General features: G+C 43.5%; 1 protein-coding gene and 1 long non-coding RNA gene across 2 annotated transcripts; both read right to left on the minus strand.

Moving 5' to 3' along the window:
* Positions 1 to 240: 240 nt before the first annotated feature.
* LOC121556102 lies at positions 241 to 2,754 on the minus strand. The gene is made up of 3 exons (XR_005998079.2): positions 2,690 to 2,754; positions 1,694 to 2,584; positions 241 to 1,523 (listed from the first exon to the last, which is right to left on the minus strand). It is a non-coding gene; the product is annotated as an uncharacterized LOC121556102 (long non-coding RNA).
* Positions 2,755 to 5,671: 2,917 nt separating this feature from the next.
* LOC121556100 (FXYD domain-containing ion transport regulator 6) lies at positions 5,672 to 16,803 on the minus strand. Its single transcript, XM_045226253.1, has 10 exons — positions 16,673 to 16,803; positions 16,392 to 16,448; positions 16,040 to 16,066; positions 13,893 to 13,919; positions 12,156 to 12,176; positions 11,680 to 11,703; positions 10,991 to 11,065; positions 9,548 to 9,584; positions 6,130 to 6,176; positions 5,672 to 6,017 (listed from the first exon to the last, which is right to left on the minus strand). The coding sequence occupies exons 2-10, from the start codon at positions 16,441 to 16,443 to the stop codon at positions 6,007 to 6,009; spliced, it is 321 nt and encodes a 106-aa protein (XP_045082188.1). The 5' UTR covers positions 16,444 to 16,448; positions 16,673 to 16,803; the 3' UTR covers positions 5,672 to 6,006.
* Between the last annotated feature and the right edge of the window lie 289 nt (positions 16,804 to 17,092).

A 17,092-nucleotide genomic window follows, 5' to 3' on the forward strand; every position in this document is an offset into this window, starting at 1 on the left:
CTTGGGTCCATTTTGTTCAACGTTTCTGGACTATCTACTACTTGGACAGTTTGTAACAGTGTAGTACTGCTGTTACTTTTCACTGAATGTATCCTTCTGATTTACTGAATTGCCTAAACTTAACGCTGGCATTAAATTTGTTCTTCAAACATCTCTATTTGTCTTCTATTTTACATGTATATATTGATAAAGGTTCAGATGAAAATATATGGGAAATAACTGTAAACAATAAATCAATAAGACCATTGTATAGAGGGTGATTTTTATTGCAGCAGCTGTCTTATTGGTTAGCTCTGGTGAGAATCACTCATTTGCTTTTGGTTAACTGTTACGCCATTGGCTCAGTATCAGGCATTACTAGTGCTACATACCGGTAAATAAATATAGCTGAGGATAACAGACATTGTACTTGCAGCAAGTTAGAAACAGCTCTAAATAATGATAATACAGACATTTTATTTGCAGGTAGTTACTGTGCCTCCTTATCTTAATGTATTGACCTTTTCATTAAGCTTAAACTCATACACTTTTAAAATGCCCGCTCCTTCAACCCAAGGTAATACCTTTTTAGTGCTTCAAATGATTCTACCCGTGCAATGTAACTTAAAATGCAATAGGAGAAAGAAAGAGGTAATTGAAATACAATACTATACTGGTAGCACCCTCTCAGACCCCAGAGAACGATAGGAGACTTCATTCCTGTTTCTGTTTCAAATTGCTGTAAAATTAACATCTGACATGGGGTTGAAATCCTTCTCATTGCTACCTAGCACACAACCACCCACGGCAATCCACTTCATTCCATCACAAATGACAGCAGATAGATCCTGAGCCAACCGTCGGTAAAACACAGTGGGATAATGGGGTTGGGTTGATATCTTAAATCATGCTTGAGGTTATTAATAGGTCCAATGTGAAATCCTAAATGTAAAAGACCTCTCTCACACGACTGGATAATAAAGTTGTAGATTTCTAAAGTGCATTGAGAGTAGTATACAGTAAAACGAGACATGCAATCAACTTTCTTGGGTGTGCATGAAGTCAAAAGCAAGGAAGAGGGAGAGCACAGCACTCAGTTCTGTTTCAACACTACACACATCATGATACAGATTTACAGTGCACCTGAAAGCTGATCTTGGGCCAGGTATGTTTTTTTGCTTTTAGTTGCTTTTGGTGCAGATTGGGGTAAGGATAAACCCCAAATCAGCACTGAAGGCTACTTCACTTTCTCTCCTGGGCAAGGTAGATTGATAGCACCTAATACATAAGTCACAAAGACGGTTAAGAGTCACTTGGCTTGGCTTGATAAACATTTTATTTAAATCAAGATTGACATTTCCGTCATTCTTCTGGTCAGCTTGGTCTGGGTGTGTAACATACTTGATGTTCCAATGGACACTGGTGTGTGTCAGCCATAAACAAGTCAGTGTGTGTTCTTGTGTGTGTTTGCCTCTCTGCAGCACCTCCAATGATGACTCTCCCTCGCCTCCATGCACACTTCGTCTATACTGTTTGAGGAGGCACTGCAACACAAGATAGAGGACAGTGTGTTTTCTCTCTCTCTCTCTCTCTCTCTCTCTCTCTCTCTCTCTCTCTCTCTCTCTCTCTCTCTCTCTCTCTCTCTCTCTCTCTCTCTCTCTCTCTCTCTCTCTCTCTCTCTCTCTCTCTCTCTCTCTCTCTCTCTCTCTCTCACCCTCTGTCTTTGGTATTTGGGTGCCTGCTGTATTAGAGCTGAAGACGAGAAGACAAGAGAAGACAGTTATTCACTCTGTCACAAGGAGAGAAAGGGAATTAAAGGAAGCAATCCTGGATAGTTCAGACAGTTCAGTTCACCTCAAAGCTTTGTGGAAACAACCACAATGTAACCAACATCATGTGTGTTTTGACCAAGGAGAAGGTATTTTAGACGGATTAGGTCAACTGTCTCCATGCACAGAAGGGGTTGTGGCCACAAAGCTTTGACAAGCATAGGATTCAATTTGGGGCAAAATGCAGAGATTTGTCAGGATCTTCCCAATCGGTGTCCTCTCTCGAGGGGTAGGAGAGAGGGAGAGACTGGGTCGGCATGCCATTAGCTGTAAACATACACTCTTTGAGGCCATCCATCCACACTGCCAACCCATACAACAACGGTCCCCATTCTCAACCAAGGGCCCCAAAAAAGCCCTAATGCAGGACATTTCCTTAATATTGTTTGGTTGACAAGAACAATTGATTTTCAACCATTTCAGAGTTAGACCACTAGACTATCTTGAAACATTTGACTGTAACAGGATGCTCTGTATAAGGGTGACTGCTTAATTAGTTGAATAGGTGGGCAGTGTTGTTGGATTTAGGGAGGGAGGGCAGGACTGTAATCTCTTAACCAATAGGCAGCATTCAGACATAGGATCCACTGTGGGAGGGGAGAGAGGGGGAAAGGGCAGATATGGTAACAGTAAAATAGTATTCGTAAAGCCATCCTGTATTTGGTGGGGACTCCTCTTCCAAAGTCTGATGCATTCCACATGCACAGGCGGAGCAACTGCCAAGCCATGTGCAAACTCTTACTTGGAAGACGATTTTGAGCATGTGAGTTTTTTACCTGTTGAAGAGATGAAAAGTTACAGATGTCTACGGTAACCTTCAGAGAGTTACAGGTGAGCATGTGACAGACTAGGCGGTGTGTGTTGCCCGCAAGCATACTTACTAAGAGCTATTAGGATACCCGACACAAACAAGATCACACCAATGATGACCCCTGTAGTTCGAAGTGTCTCATAATCTGAAACCATAAAAAAAATCTATAAACATGACCATTAGTAGTAGTAACATGGTACAACTCACATGCCATGTTTGGTGTGACTCAAATAACAAATGAATCCATTGGGATGAATTCACTCACCATATTCAAAGTCACTTTGATCATGAAACATCGATTCTGTACAGAAAACACACATTATTAGTCAGAACAAACAACCATGTATCATCCACATCAGGCCTAATAACAAGGTTCCAACATTATGTAATGTAAGTTATAAATGATGGCAGGATCTTGCAGTGCTGGAGAAGAGAACAGCCAATAGACCGAGTCCAAACTCATGGGAACGCCCTTTTGGGATGGGAGTCGGTCAGCACCATGGACAACAGAACTCGACCGGTTTTGGGAAAACGTCGGAACATGAGTAGCCTAATGTGGACAGATTTTGCTCTCATATTAATCACTGATTCTAAGTGAGTGATTTGAGTTAGTGCGTTATTTTTGCTTAATGTGATTTTTATAATTATATGCCATTTAGCAGACGCTTTTATCCAAAGCGACTTACAGTCACGTGTGCATAAATGTTTACGTATGGGGTGGTCCCGGGGATCGAACCCACTACCCTGGCGTTACAAGCGCCGTGCTCTACCAATTGAGCTACAGAGGACCACGAATAGACCAATTGGAAATAAAATCAAAGCGCTACACCAACAGGAATATCTTATGCGTAAATCTTCCAGTTTACTAGGCGTTTTCTTAAAACGACCACAGCCGTCTCAGCGCTGCTGACTGCGGAGTGCTGATCAATGCAGGGTCTTTGCTCAGCATAAAAAGACGGGCCACAGAAAGTGGATTAAAAGCGCACGAGGGGCGTTCAATGCAACGCGATTTACAAGCCAATCAATCAAGTTGCATGTATCGATTATCCATATCGGATGTGTTAAAAAATAGAACAATCCTAATAATTGTTAATACAATATTTTCTTTATCCACTAAAGTGCTGTCCACACCCCTGGTGCTGAACTGTGCTTCAACATCTTCAGATGAGAGCTCCCAGCCATAGTTCAAGTAAATAGGTATGCTATCTCTTGACTTTACCGAGCAGAAGGTTATAAGATCATCTTGGCAGCACTTAAACAGAGCGTCGACAATGCGACTTTATGTTGCTGAACCCCCACTTTATGTAATGGCTTAGTTGGCGCGTTCAACTTCTCCCCAGCGCACTACCCCCTCCCCTCTTGCACCCTGATGGGCAAGCCAACACAACCATTCACAAATGATAAGAAAATTATTTATTTACCATTTTTAAGCATGAAAATACAGTGAGTATTACGTAATTTGAAAAATAATAATCAATAGGTGAATAGATTAAACGGAAAGGGATCCAAAACATGGGAAAAGTAGCCTAGCCTGTATTGGCGCTCTAGCAGCAATGCACCAATTGTTAATAAATTCAATTAAGTAGAAATTGATGAGATGAGTCTAGGAGCAAGCTTAGCCTAAATAATTGATGTGCAAGAACAGCCTGTGCAAAGAACCTTTACCTAAAACACAGAACTGAAGAAAAAAAACATTATGAAACTCACTATGTAGCTTAAAATGTTTTAGTCTTTTTAGATTTAAAGATGCTCTAGCATAGGCTACATTCAGAAAAAAACAGAGATTGGACAAACCTCCTTCAGTTGCCATGACTGCAGTGTGGATATACTCAGTCTTTGTCTGCTGAGTCTCTCTTGCGCCCCGATGCAGGTTTTCAGGTCAGCGGACAGAAAATGGGAAGACGCGCACTTCGGAGGTGTGGAGTAGGATGGGAAGAAAAGAAAGAAAGAAAACTGCGGCTCAATAAAGTAAATTGCACCAACCCCTAGAAAGCATGAGGGGGGTCCTCTGGTGGTGAAGCACAGGCACTGAAGTATGTTACAGGCTATTCAGTGCTGCAGCCTGTCTATTGAGGTATCCCCCAAAGATTGTGTGAAGAAGAAGAAAAAAAAATGTGCCAGCCAATGCGGAAAGTATTCTACTGCGCTCGAGTAGCCTACTATCATCATGCCCTGAGGAGGCGTGGGAAACTGCAAGGGAAGGAATGCGCTAACAGGTCTCTCCCTTTTCCACCCCTTGGCGCCTCTCCTCCTGTACTGCGGCACGAGGAAAATATATCCCTAGCAACAGAGCAACAAGGGAGAGGCTGTGCACAAAGGAATCCCCGTCTTCTCATCTATATAAAAATACACAGAGCAAATGTATAGTAAAGATGAAAACATCTGCAAGTCCCTGATGGTGGTGTAGGCAGAAAATGCATGTGATCTTTTATGCAATCATTTTGCCTCCAGTTTAATATGCTACATTATTTCACAAGGAATGCCTTAGCTAGCCTATATTTGAGTGACCAAGTGAATTTAGGGGAATTCTTATAATTTCAAATGGGAATTGTTATTTCAAGTATTTTTCTAATGAAATGATAAAAATATTTATCTTATGCAGTCAACACCCCTCTTCTTTCGATTGTGGCCACTTTCCTCGATGGAGGAAATAAATCTGTCCCTATTGAAAAGCTGTCTTTGACAGGTCCCCTCCCTCATCCATCCTGCAGCTAGACCCCCTTTGGCCAAGAATATACCAATAACCATAACGGAGTTGTGTTCATGATAAAATGATAGGCCACTTTTGTTAAAGCACAAAACAGTCAGATTAGCATGCAACAATGGTTCTAAACAATAGGCTACAGCATGTTTGATGTTACTGCGTATGTCAGGAGGTTGAATGAATTTGTCTACAAATGCCTGCAGAAAGGTGCAACATCAGCAAAAAGGGTGTGCTGCATATCCATTAGAACTGCGCTACTGGGTCAACACTGTGCCAGTGGCAGTGACTGACAGGGAGACCGTCTATGCCAGTGACTGATACTAGGAAAAGTTGGAACACAACACACAATTACCAATCTACATCACTTTATTTTATTTATTACAATTTAAAATAGTCATTAATAGTCAAGTTCTAACTTACAAAATCGCTTGTTCATGTGTGTCTATCACATATGAGGTTTAACATATAGCCTACAATTAAAACAACCCTACTGCATAAACCAATTATTTCCTCAAAGTACTGTCATTGTAGATTAATTCATATAGAAAAAAAGAGAAAAGCAAAAAATGTCAAGAGAACATATCAGCAGGATGGAAATAAAAAAAGGAGCCTTGTGCTTTCTGGGAGATGGCCATAGTAGTCATCTACTGTCCGATGCTGCCGCCTGGTGGCGAGACTTCACATCACTGAGGACCTGAGAGCGGATAGGTGTCATGATGAGATGTATTGGTTTCAGAAAAAAAAATGATACATACAAAACAGACGTTTGATATGGCAATGAAGACAAAGATATAGATTACTTTTACCTGTCACAGCCCCTGCCTCTGCCAATGCCTCAGGTACCCCAACAGGCCTAAGAGAGGGAAATTGAAAACAAACTGTAAATAACAGAAAATGTATTGAACATCAAACTGAGTACTGCAGCTTCTGTCTAACTGTTAAGAATATTCTAAATAGCTCCTTTTACGAGTCTAGAGATGACACTTTAACCTCTATGGGATCGGTGTCCTGTATACGGGATAGTTGAGCTAATGCGCTAACGTGACTGTTGTAAGTAACAGTAAACTTTCCAGGATATAGACATGTCTTATATGGGCAGAAAGCTTAAATTCTTGTTAATCTAACTGCACTGTCCAATTTACAGTAGCTATTATGTACTTACATTCAGTAATCTTGCTCTGATTTGTCATCCTAAAGGTCCCAGAGATAAAATGTAGCATAGTTTTGTTTGATAAAATAATTTTTTATATTCAAATGTAGGAACTGGGTTCTACAGTTTGAACCCTTGCTGTCTCTGGCTACACACCCACCCCGCCCGGCCATCTAGATGTATGAAAGTTAGTGTATAAGCTATTGATCCATCATGTATGACATTCCTGGGAGTGTGTAAACTTACATTTTGTATTACCATATCATTTTTGTATGTTCTCTATAGTTATGTACTTGAAAATGTATCAATTGACCAAGTCGGCACATTTGGGCAGACTTGATACAAAATAGTCCAGTATTGCAATGCTTCACTGGATCAATCTGAAACGTTGCACACACACTGCTGCCATCTAGTGGCCAAAATGTGTGGTGGCCAAAGTGTGTGGTGCGTGGTCCCTGCACGCACCACACACCTGGAGTTCCAGGTCTCAGGCAGCCTCTGGAACTGCCGTTCTGCCGCCAACAAGGCTGACTTAATCCCAGCCTATGCTACCCTCCAGTCCCTCGACTTCCTGGCGCTGACGGAAACATGGATTACCACTGAAAACACTGCTACTCCTACTGCTCTCTCCTCGTCTGACCATGTGTTCTCGCATACCCCGAGAGCATCTGGTCAGAGGGGTGGTGGCACAGGAATCCTCATCTCTCCCAAGTGGTCATTCTCAATTTTTTCCCTAACCCATCTGTCTATCTCCTCATTTGAATTCCACGCTGTCACAGTCACTAGCCCATTTAAGCTTAATATCCTTGTCATCTATCGCCCTCCAGGTTCCCTTGGAGAGTTCATCAATGAGCTTGACGCCTTGATAAGTTCCTTTCCTGAGGATGGCTCACCCTTCACAGTTTTGGGGGATTTCAACCTCCCCACGTCTACATTTGACTAATTTCTCTCTGCCTCCTTCTTTCCACTCCTCTCCTCTTTTGACCTCACCCTCTCACCATCCCCCACTCACAAGGCAGGCAATACGCTTGACTTCATCTTTACTAGATGTTGCTCTTCTACTAATCTCACTGCAACTCCCCTCCATGTCTCCGACCACTACTTTGTATCCTTTTCTCTCTCGCTCTCCTCCAACACTACTCACTCTGCCCCTACACAGATGGTAACGCGCCGCCGCAACCTTCGCTCTCTCTCTCCCACTACTCTCTCCTCTTCCATCCTATCATCTCTTCCCTCTGCTCAATCCTTCTCCCTCCAATCTCCTGATTCTGCCTCCTCAACCCTCCTCTCCTCCCTTTCTGCATCATTTGACTCCCTGTGTCCCCTATCCTCCCGGCCGGCTCGGTCCTCCCCTCCAGCTCTGTGGCTTGATGACTCATTGCGAGCTCACAGAACAGAGCTCCGGGCAGCTGAGCGGAAATGGAAGAAAACTAAACTCCCTGCCGACCTGGCATCTTTTCACTCCCTCCTCTCTACATTTTCTTCATCTGTTTCTGCTGCTAAGGCCACTTTCTACCACTCTAAATTCCAAGCATCTGCCTCTAACCCTAGGAAGCTCTTTGCCACATTCTCCTCACTGCTGAATCCTTTTCTCCCTATACACCAAGTCACTTGGCTCTGTCATATCCTCACATGGCCTCTCCTATCATTGCTACGCTGACGATACACAACTAATCTTCTCCTTTCCCCCTTCTGATAACCAGGTGGCGAATCGCATCTCTGCATGTCTGGCCGACATATCAGTATGGATGACGGATCACCACCTCAAGCTGAACCCTGGCAAGACGGAGCTGCTCTTCCTCCCGGGGAAGGACTGCTCGTTCCATGATCTCGCCATCACGGTTGACAACTCCGTTGTGTCCTCCTCCCAGAGTGCGAAGAGCCTTGGCGTGACCCTGGACAACACCCTGTCGTTCTCCGCTAACATCAAGGCGGTGACCCGATCCTGCAGGTTCATGCTCTACAACATTCGGAGAGTACGACCCTGCCTTACACAGGAAGCGGCACAGGTCCTAATCCAGGCACTTGTCATCTCCCCGTCTGGATTACTGCAACTCGCTGTTGGCTGGGCTCCCTGCCTGTGCCATTAAACCCCTACAACTCATCCAGAATGCCGCAGCCCGTCTGGTGTTCAACCTTCCCAAGTTCTCTCACGTCACCCCCTCCTCCGCACACTCCACTGGCTTCCAGTTGAAGCTCGCATCCGTTACAAGACCATGGTGCTTGCCTATGGAGCAGTGAGGGGAACGGCACCTCCGTACCTTCAGGCTCCTGATCAGTCCCTACACCCAGGCGAGGGCATTGCGTTCATCCACCTCTGGCCTGCTGGCTCCCTTCCTCTGCGGAAGCATAGTTCCCGCTCAGCCCTGTCAAAGCTGTTCGCTGCTCTGGCACCCCAATGGTGGAACAAGCTCCCTCACGACGCCAGGACAGCGGAGTCACTCACCACCTTCCGGAGACATTTGAAACCCCACCTCTTTAAGGAACACCTGGGATAGGATAAAGTAATCCTTCTACCCCCCACAAAGTATAATTGTAAAGTGGTTATCCCACTGGCTATAGGGTGAATGCACCAATTTGTAGTCGCTCTGGATAAGAGCGTCTGCTAAATGACGTAAATGTGCCCTTGAGCAAGGCACTTAACCCTAATTGCTCCTGTAAGTCGCTCTGGATAAGAGCGTCTACTAAATGACTAAAATGTAAATGTAAATGTAAAATCTAAATTGCGCCTAAACTGCAATTTATATTGTGGCCTGTCTCTTTCATTTCAAAGATGGAACAAAAAACAAATAGTTTGTATTATCTTTTACCAGATCTAATGTGTTATATTCTCCTACATTAATTTCACATTTCCACAAAATTCAAAGTGTTTCCTTTCAAATGGTATCAAGAATATGCATATCCTTGCTTCAGGTCCTGAGCTACAGGCAGTTAGATCTGGGTATGTCATTTTAGGCGAAAATGGAAAGAAAGGGTCCGATCCTTAAGAGGTTAATAGCCTTACAATGAACTCAGTCATGGTCTCTCTCTGCCATGTTTTTATCAACACTGTATCTCTTCTTCGCCCAACTTACCGTGACTTCGGACTTGATTTGCATTGGCATTTCCGGCCTGCAGAGAGAGAGAGAGAGAGAGAGAGAAATTGGTGTGAAAAAGAGCTACTATGATGGAAAGCTGATATACTCTCTCCATCCTAGGTGTCAAAGACACATGCCTGGTAAACTTACACTAGAATGAAGATACTATAGCAACCGCTCTGTATAGAAGTTGGAATATTGGTATATTACATATTTTACAAGACCCTATCTTATCCAGTTAAAAATATGCAAACTAAGTGCTTGATTATTCTAAATTATTACATTTACATCATTTAGCAGACACTCTTATCCAGAGCAACTTACAGTTAGTGAGTGCATACATTATTTTATTTTTCATACTGGCCCCCCGTGGGAATTGAACCCACAACCCTGGCGTTGCAAACGCCATGCTCTACCAACTGAGCTACATCCCTGCCGGCCATTCCCTCCCTACCCTGGACGACGCAGGGCCAATTATGCACCGCCCCATGGGTCTCCCGGTCGCGGCCGGCTACGACAGAGCTTGGATTCGAACCAGGATTTCTAGTGGCACAGCTAGCACTGCGATGCAGTGCCTTAGACCACTGTGCCACTCGGGAGGCTGGACAGGACACTACAAACCCAACGCCTTCTCTTTGCAGGGGGATGAGTGCAAGGGCAGGAGATGAGGAGGGAGGGGACAAGGCTGCATAGTGTCCAGGCCAGTTTTAGTCAGGGCCCTAGATGTGCAGATGTCTACAGGGCAGAGAGGTGTTGGGTGTCCTGGGGGTCTGGGCATTTTGCAAGGCATGTTGGCCTGCGTCCCAGCCCCCAGAAAGTAACTGATCCCAGGTTTGTTTATAAGGACTGGACTGGTAAAGAGGGGCTGTCCACTGGATCAGGGGGGGCACTCCCTCTGCCCCCTGTGGTATCTATGACTAATGTATGGGCTGACTAATGTAATGGATGCCTGGAGTAAGAGTTAGGGTGGGGGGCTGCAGCTCTGCCTGGGGTGAGAGTTAGGGTGGGTGGGGGGCTGCAGCTATGCCTGGGGTGGGGTGGATGAGTGCAAGGGCAGGAGATGAGGAGGGAGGGGACAAGGCTGCATAGTGTCCAGGCCAGTTTTAGTCAGGGCCCTAGATGTGCAGATGTCTACAGGGCAGAGAGGTGTTGGGTGTCCTGGGGGTCTGGGCATTTTGCAAGGCATGTTGGCCTGCGTCCCAGCCCCCAGAAAGTAACTGATCCCAGGTTTGTTTATAAGGACTGGACTGGTAAAGAGGAGCTGTCCACTGGATCAGCATGTTGAACAGCGCAGAAATACCATCATTATGGAATGAGATTGGTACAGTAGAAATAAACTTATGACACTAATCAAATGTTATTTCAATGGGTAATTAAAATGTAAGTGTAATACTTAAAATTGTATTTTAAGTATAACCGTACTTAGGCCGACAGACTTACTGACGATGAGGACAATGCCCATGACAAACAATACCACAGCGAAGATCAGTCCACCGATCCTCAGAGATTCATAGTCTGAAACAGAAATACATTTTTATCCATGCATACTAAGCCCCACTACTATGGAACATGTGCAAGGCACAGTGTAACTTAAAATATCTAATTCAGTACATACGTATGCACTGAACCCTCTTAGGGTGTATGCAGCATAGCTATGTAATTATGACACCATCAATCACATTCCTATGAGATCATTCAAACATATGCTCCTACTGTTTATGCCACGATTCATATATCCATCAGGTTCATACCTATAGATATCTATAATCTGATTGATATTACTGCCTCAAACATGGAAGAATATTCACTGTAAGAGCTGAATACATCCTATAATGTGTCTGAGAATGCATAGACCTACTGAAGACAGGATAGAGCAATGAACGGGTTTGATGACAGAATCTCTATAATGGTTGTGATGTGTTTAGAAATGAGGCTACTACAACAGTGGGCGGGACTATAACTGTTTGTCAGTTGAACTACGGAAGCGTGGCCCGAGGGGTCAATGTTTTCCGACGCTCCTGAAAAAATGGAGGGAAAATGCGAGCCTTCTTGACCTCCCAAATATTTCCTGAGAAGTGTCACGTTTGCCCCCTGTGGAGTTAGTCCATGTTGATCCATTCCCCACTCACCATAGTGAAACGCAGCGTCATAGTCTGGGAGGGGAGAAGAGGAGGAGGAGAGGGAATACATCAAAAACCATATGAACTTAGTGACTCTGCATTTTGTAGAATGTTATTATTCACAGTTATTCAGTGTACATTGAAATTGTAACTACAGTATTAAAAAAGGCACATTAGACCACTTGTCCCCTCGGCAGCCAAAGCAGATTGGCGACAGAGCTGTGCATGACGCCAGATGGAATGCATTGTAAAGGAACCGCTGGAATTAAATCTAATTTAAATCGCACACACTCATAGTGGTCCCTTTCAATGGAAACTTACACACCAAGTTTGGAGCTAAACTAATTCAAACCTTAACTGAGTTGAGTGCAACTGGTGTGAAAAAGATGGCGAGTGACCAAAATGTATGTGATTTAACTCTTTGCCAACATGCTCTTTAAAGTGAAATACAATCGATACAGTAATTTGAAACAAGAAACCTTTACCTTTTTCATCCATTTTTGATGCTGAAAAAGAAAAGACAGAAAGCATTAGTGATTGACAGACATTAGCTCTGACTGTGTGCTTGGTGTGAACTATGAAGCTTTCATAACTGATTTTAGGCTCTGTTTACTTTCAGAACTGTAGTCAAGTGTTCCAGAGGTTTGCATTGAATGTAACTAGTGACTACTGTACACATGATAGTAAGCCTGTTGTAGTGTTCTGTGCTTTTAAAAAATACGGTCCACTTGTACTGAAGGTTTAGGAATGGTGCATGCACTAACACAGATTACATCACTGGGTGATATGATATACAGTGCATGCTTTTAAATACAATCTGGCAACACTCAGGTGCCTCTCTCCTCATATGAGTAAAGGAGAAGCTGCAAAATGCAGTGTTCAATAAGAAGCTCTGTTGAAAGCAGTTATTCATGGAAATGCTACAATGATGCAAGACACCACACAGAGTTGCAAGTCCTGATGTATTAATAACCATACCCACTCTGCAGTCATTTCTAAGGCCAGTGACCAATGTCAGCTTAGGTAGGCACTGTAATAAAGCAGACTTTACCTGTGTGTGTGTGTGTGTGTGTGTGTGTGTGTGTGTGTGTGTCTGTGTGTGTGTGTGTGCGTGCGTGCGTGCGTGCGCGCGCGCATACATGTTGGCTTGTGCAGTGCGAGTAACCATTTGGGAACCAACCAAAGGTCACATTTTTCCTTACAATACCATTTAGATTAAGAATCTAAATTACATGGATGTCACGTTATCTGGATCACCAAACAACAAATAAATTACTCCTGCTTCATGGAGTACAGAGATAAAATAACCCCTTCTTGAAGATTCCAAGTACACTAATCAATGTTCAGCTCTCTTAACAATGAAATGTTCCTCTGATTGGCTCATCTCGTATCTGCTGACATTTTCATTTTGTTTTCTTCTAAAGGATGTCAGAGAACGACAACCCGAGCCAGCAGGGCTTTTTATGGTGCAGTAGATAAGCCTAATGCCCAACAAACACTTCCGTTTGGTGTCAACCCTCTCCATTACCAGGGGAACTTATATCCTGCCCAAATCACCCTGTTGACTGAGGAGAAAAAAAACTAATGTAGGGCAATCTGCTCAGGAACAAGTCAGCACAACACAACCCAAAGTACAGTGTAGGAGTGCCTAGTGCCACATGCTACTACAATATGGGAGGCTTGGCTGCATACCAAATGACTGATTACTCAAATCCCTCACATGAGAAAATGCCTAATCCTGGCCAGGAAAGCAAAAGCTCTTTCTTACAGCAGTCTAGATTAGCCTATTTCAAATGAACTGGATTTAATCATAACTTGAAATCCTTACACAATAGTACTTAATCAATATAGTTGTGCAATCTGTAAGTACAGACAGAGCAAAGCTAGTTACTCTATAGACAGCCATACTCTAGGGCAGGGGTGTCAAACTCATTCCATAGAGGGCCTAGTGTCTGCTGGTCTTTCCTTTCAATTAAGACCTAGACAACCAGTTTTTTTGCCATAGCATTCTTCAAATAATCAAAGCTTGATGATGAGTTGTTTATTTGAATCAGCTGTGTAGTGCTAGGGCAAAAAACAAAATCTGCACCCAGGGAGAGAAACCCTGCTCTAGGGCAACTGACCAGCCAATAACAAATATGGCCATGCATTCTCAGTGTCCATTCCAAGACAGACAGCATTCCTTTATGACACCACTGAGGCATCCAATACAACACACTTACCTGGCATGTCCCTGCCTATAGATGACCCTGTTAGTACACAGACAGACCAGAGACCAGCTCATTCTTTAATCACTGGCACTCTAAAGACACTACAGTTTGCTAAAATATATGACACTACACACTTCCCTCTATCACACTGCAGTGTCTCCCCTATTTGCATTGGCCACCCACCACTGAAAAATAAAAAAAGTAACATTTTTCTTTATACAGTACCAGTCAAAGGTTTGGACACACCTACTCCAGGGTTTTTCTTAATTTTACTATTTGTAGAATAATAGTAAAGACATCAAAACTATGAAAAGTGTTAAACATTCTCTCGACCAGCTTTATGAGGTAGTCACCTGGAACGCATTTCAATTAACAGGTGTGCCTTCTTAAAAGATAATTTCTGGAATTTCTTTCTATCTTAATGCGTTTGAGCCATCAGTTGTGATGTGACAAGGTGGGGTGGGGGGGGTATACAGAAGATAGCCCTATTTGGTAAAAGACCAAGTCCATATTATGGCAAGAACAGCTCAAATAAGCAAAGAGAAACAACAGTCCATCATTACTTTAAGACATGAAGGTTAGTCAATACGGAAAATGTCAAGAACTTTAAAAGTTTCTTCAAGTGCAGTTGCAAAAACCATCAAGCGCTATGATGAAACTGGCTCTCATGAGGACCGCCACAGGAATGGAAGACCCAGAGTTACCTCTGCTGCAGAGGATTAGTTCATTAGAGTTACCAGCCTCAGAAATTGCAGCACAAATAAATGCTTCACAGAGTTCAAGTAAAAGACACATCTCAACATCAACTGTTCAGAGGGGACTGTGTGAATCAGGCCTTCATGGTCGAATTGCTGCAAAGAAACCACTACTAAAGGACACCAATAAGAAGAAGAGACCTGCTTGGGCCAAGAAACACGAGCAATGGACATTAGACCGGTGGAAATTTGTCCTTTGGTCTGGAGTCCAAATTTGAGATTTTTGGTTCCAACCGCCATGTCTTTGTGAGACGCGGTGTGGGTGAACGGATGATCTCCGCATGTGTATTTCCCACCGTAAAGCATGGAGGAGGTGGTGTTATGGTGTTGGGGTGCTTTGCTGGGGACACAGTCTGTGATTAATTTAGAATTCAAGGCACACTTAACCAGCATGGCTACCAAAGCATTCTGCAGCGATACGCCATCCCATCTGGTTTGGGCTTAGTGGGACTATCATTTGTTTTTCAACATGACAATGACCCAACACACCTCCAGGCTGTGTAAGGGCTATTTTACCAAGAAGGAGAGTGATGGAGTGCTGCATCAGATGACCTGGCTTTCACAATCCCCCGACCTCAACCCAATTGAGATGGTTAGGAATGAATCGGACCGCAGCGTGAAGGAAAAGCAGCCAACAAGTGCTCAGCATATGTGGGAACTCCTTCAAGACTGTTGGAAAAGCATTCCAGCTGAAGCTGGTTGAGAGAATGCCAAGAGTGTGCAAAGCTGTCATCAAGGCAAAGGGTGGCTATTTGAAGAATCTCAAATTTAAAATATATTTTGATTTGTTTAACACTTTTTTTGTTTACTACATGATTCCATATGTGTTATTTCATAGTTTTGATGTCTTCACTATTATTCTACAATGTAAAACATTGTAAAAATAAAGAAAAACCCTTGAATGAGTAGGTGTGTCCAAACTTTGACTGGTAGTGTATATATAATGTACATGTATGCCCCAGGTAGAACCCATCCGCTGCAACCCCCAACCTCCCCCCACCACTGCTGAAAAAAATCCTAGGGGAAACAATGACCGTGCCAGTTTCGTGTTAAAACAAAAATGTGAAAAGTCTGGATGGGCCCAAGGAGAGGGTTGGGAAACCCTGCTCTAGGGCAGTGTTTCCCAACAGCACACATTTTTGTTGAACACCTGATTCAACTCATCGAGGGCTTGATGATTAGTTGACAAGTTGAATCAGGTGTGCTTGTCCAGGGCTACGATAAAAATGTGTACTGAAAAAAAAAGGGGTACTCGAGGACTGGAGTTGGGAAACACTGCTCTAGGGCAACTGATAAGCAAAAAACAAAGATGGCCGTGCATTCTGTGTCCATTCCAAGGCAGACAGACTGCATTTCTCATTCCTTTATGACACAACTGAGGCATCCAATGCATTGCCAACTTACCTGGCATCTCCCTGCCAAATCCTGACCCTGTTAGTACAGACAGACCAGAGACCAGCTCATCACTGGCACTCATTTTGACATTTTAGTCATTTAGCAGACACACTGCTTAGTAGTGAGTGCATACATTTTCATACTTTTTCCTCCCGTACTCTAAAAAATACATTATAGTACCCTCAACCACACTGTGAATGACATGTTTTTAGTCTGCTACACTGTACCAATACTAATAACAGCACCGTCAGTGACTACAAATGCATTTGTCTGGTTCCTCAGTCACCATTCAAGTGCTGGAGTCATTTGAGAGAAAAGCTCAAACAAAGAAAGTGAAAGTACGTGAAAGGAAAAAGCTCACCCAAAGCAGGAGAAACACAGGAGCAGAATGCCACCAACAGAGAAAGATCCATGTCACCTGGAGACAAGGGGGAAACAACCACCAGAAACATTAAGGACCTCACAAAGACAACAGACTGAAAGTGTTGTAGAAAAATGGCAAAACAGAAAGCAAATACTTTATTTGAGAACCAAGTTCAATCCCCTGGAAGGACTCATGTTGATACATGACTAAGACATATTTCAAGCATAACGTAATGGAAAGACTGCTGGGCCCATAATGAGGAAACATAACAGGCTTACATAGTTGTCCTGAACAGAGGAGTGTTGAAGTTCTCCCACCACCAGTGTCTGACAGGTGTGGTTGTGGGGGGAATAGGTGCAGATCCCGGTGGTTTAACGTAAGCCTTGTTGCTGAACACAGACAGCTTTGTATCTGAGGGGACAGTCTCCCAGCAGAGCTAGTCACAACACCCTGCAACTTTAACACTTCACTATCAAAGAAAGTTCTTGAAATCGCGCCAATCTCCCTCAAGAAATGAAACTACAGGGAAAGGGTCATCTACAGAATTAGCACTTATTCTTGACTTCACATTACTTGTTTGTGCCCCTGACCAGTGGGGAGCAATTAAACATTGAGCAGATGCTTTCGAATAACCCAACATCTTGTGATCTTATAGCTGACCCGTTAGGAATATGGAGGCCATGGTCTGTTGCTGCTAG

Source organism: Coregonus clupeaformis, chromosome 17, assembly GCF_020615455.1.
Source record: "Coregonus clupeaformis isolate EN_2021a chromosome 17, ASM2061545v1, whole genome shotgun sequence".
NCBI classification, from domain to species: domain Eukaryota; kingdom Metazoa; phylum Chordata; class Actinopteri; order Salmoniformes; family Salmonidae; genus Coregonus; species Coregonus clupeaformis.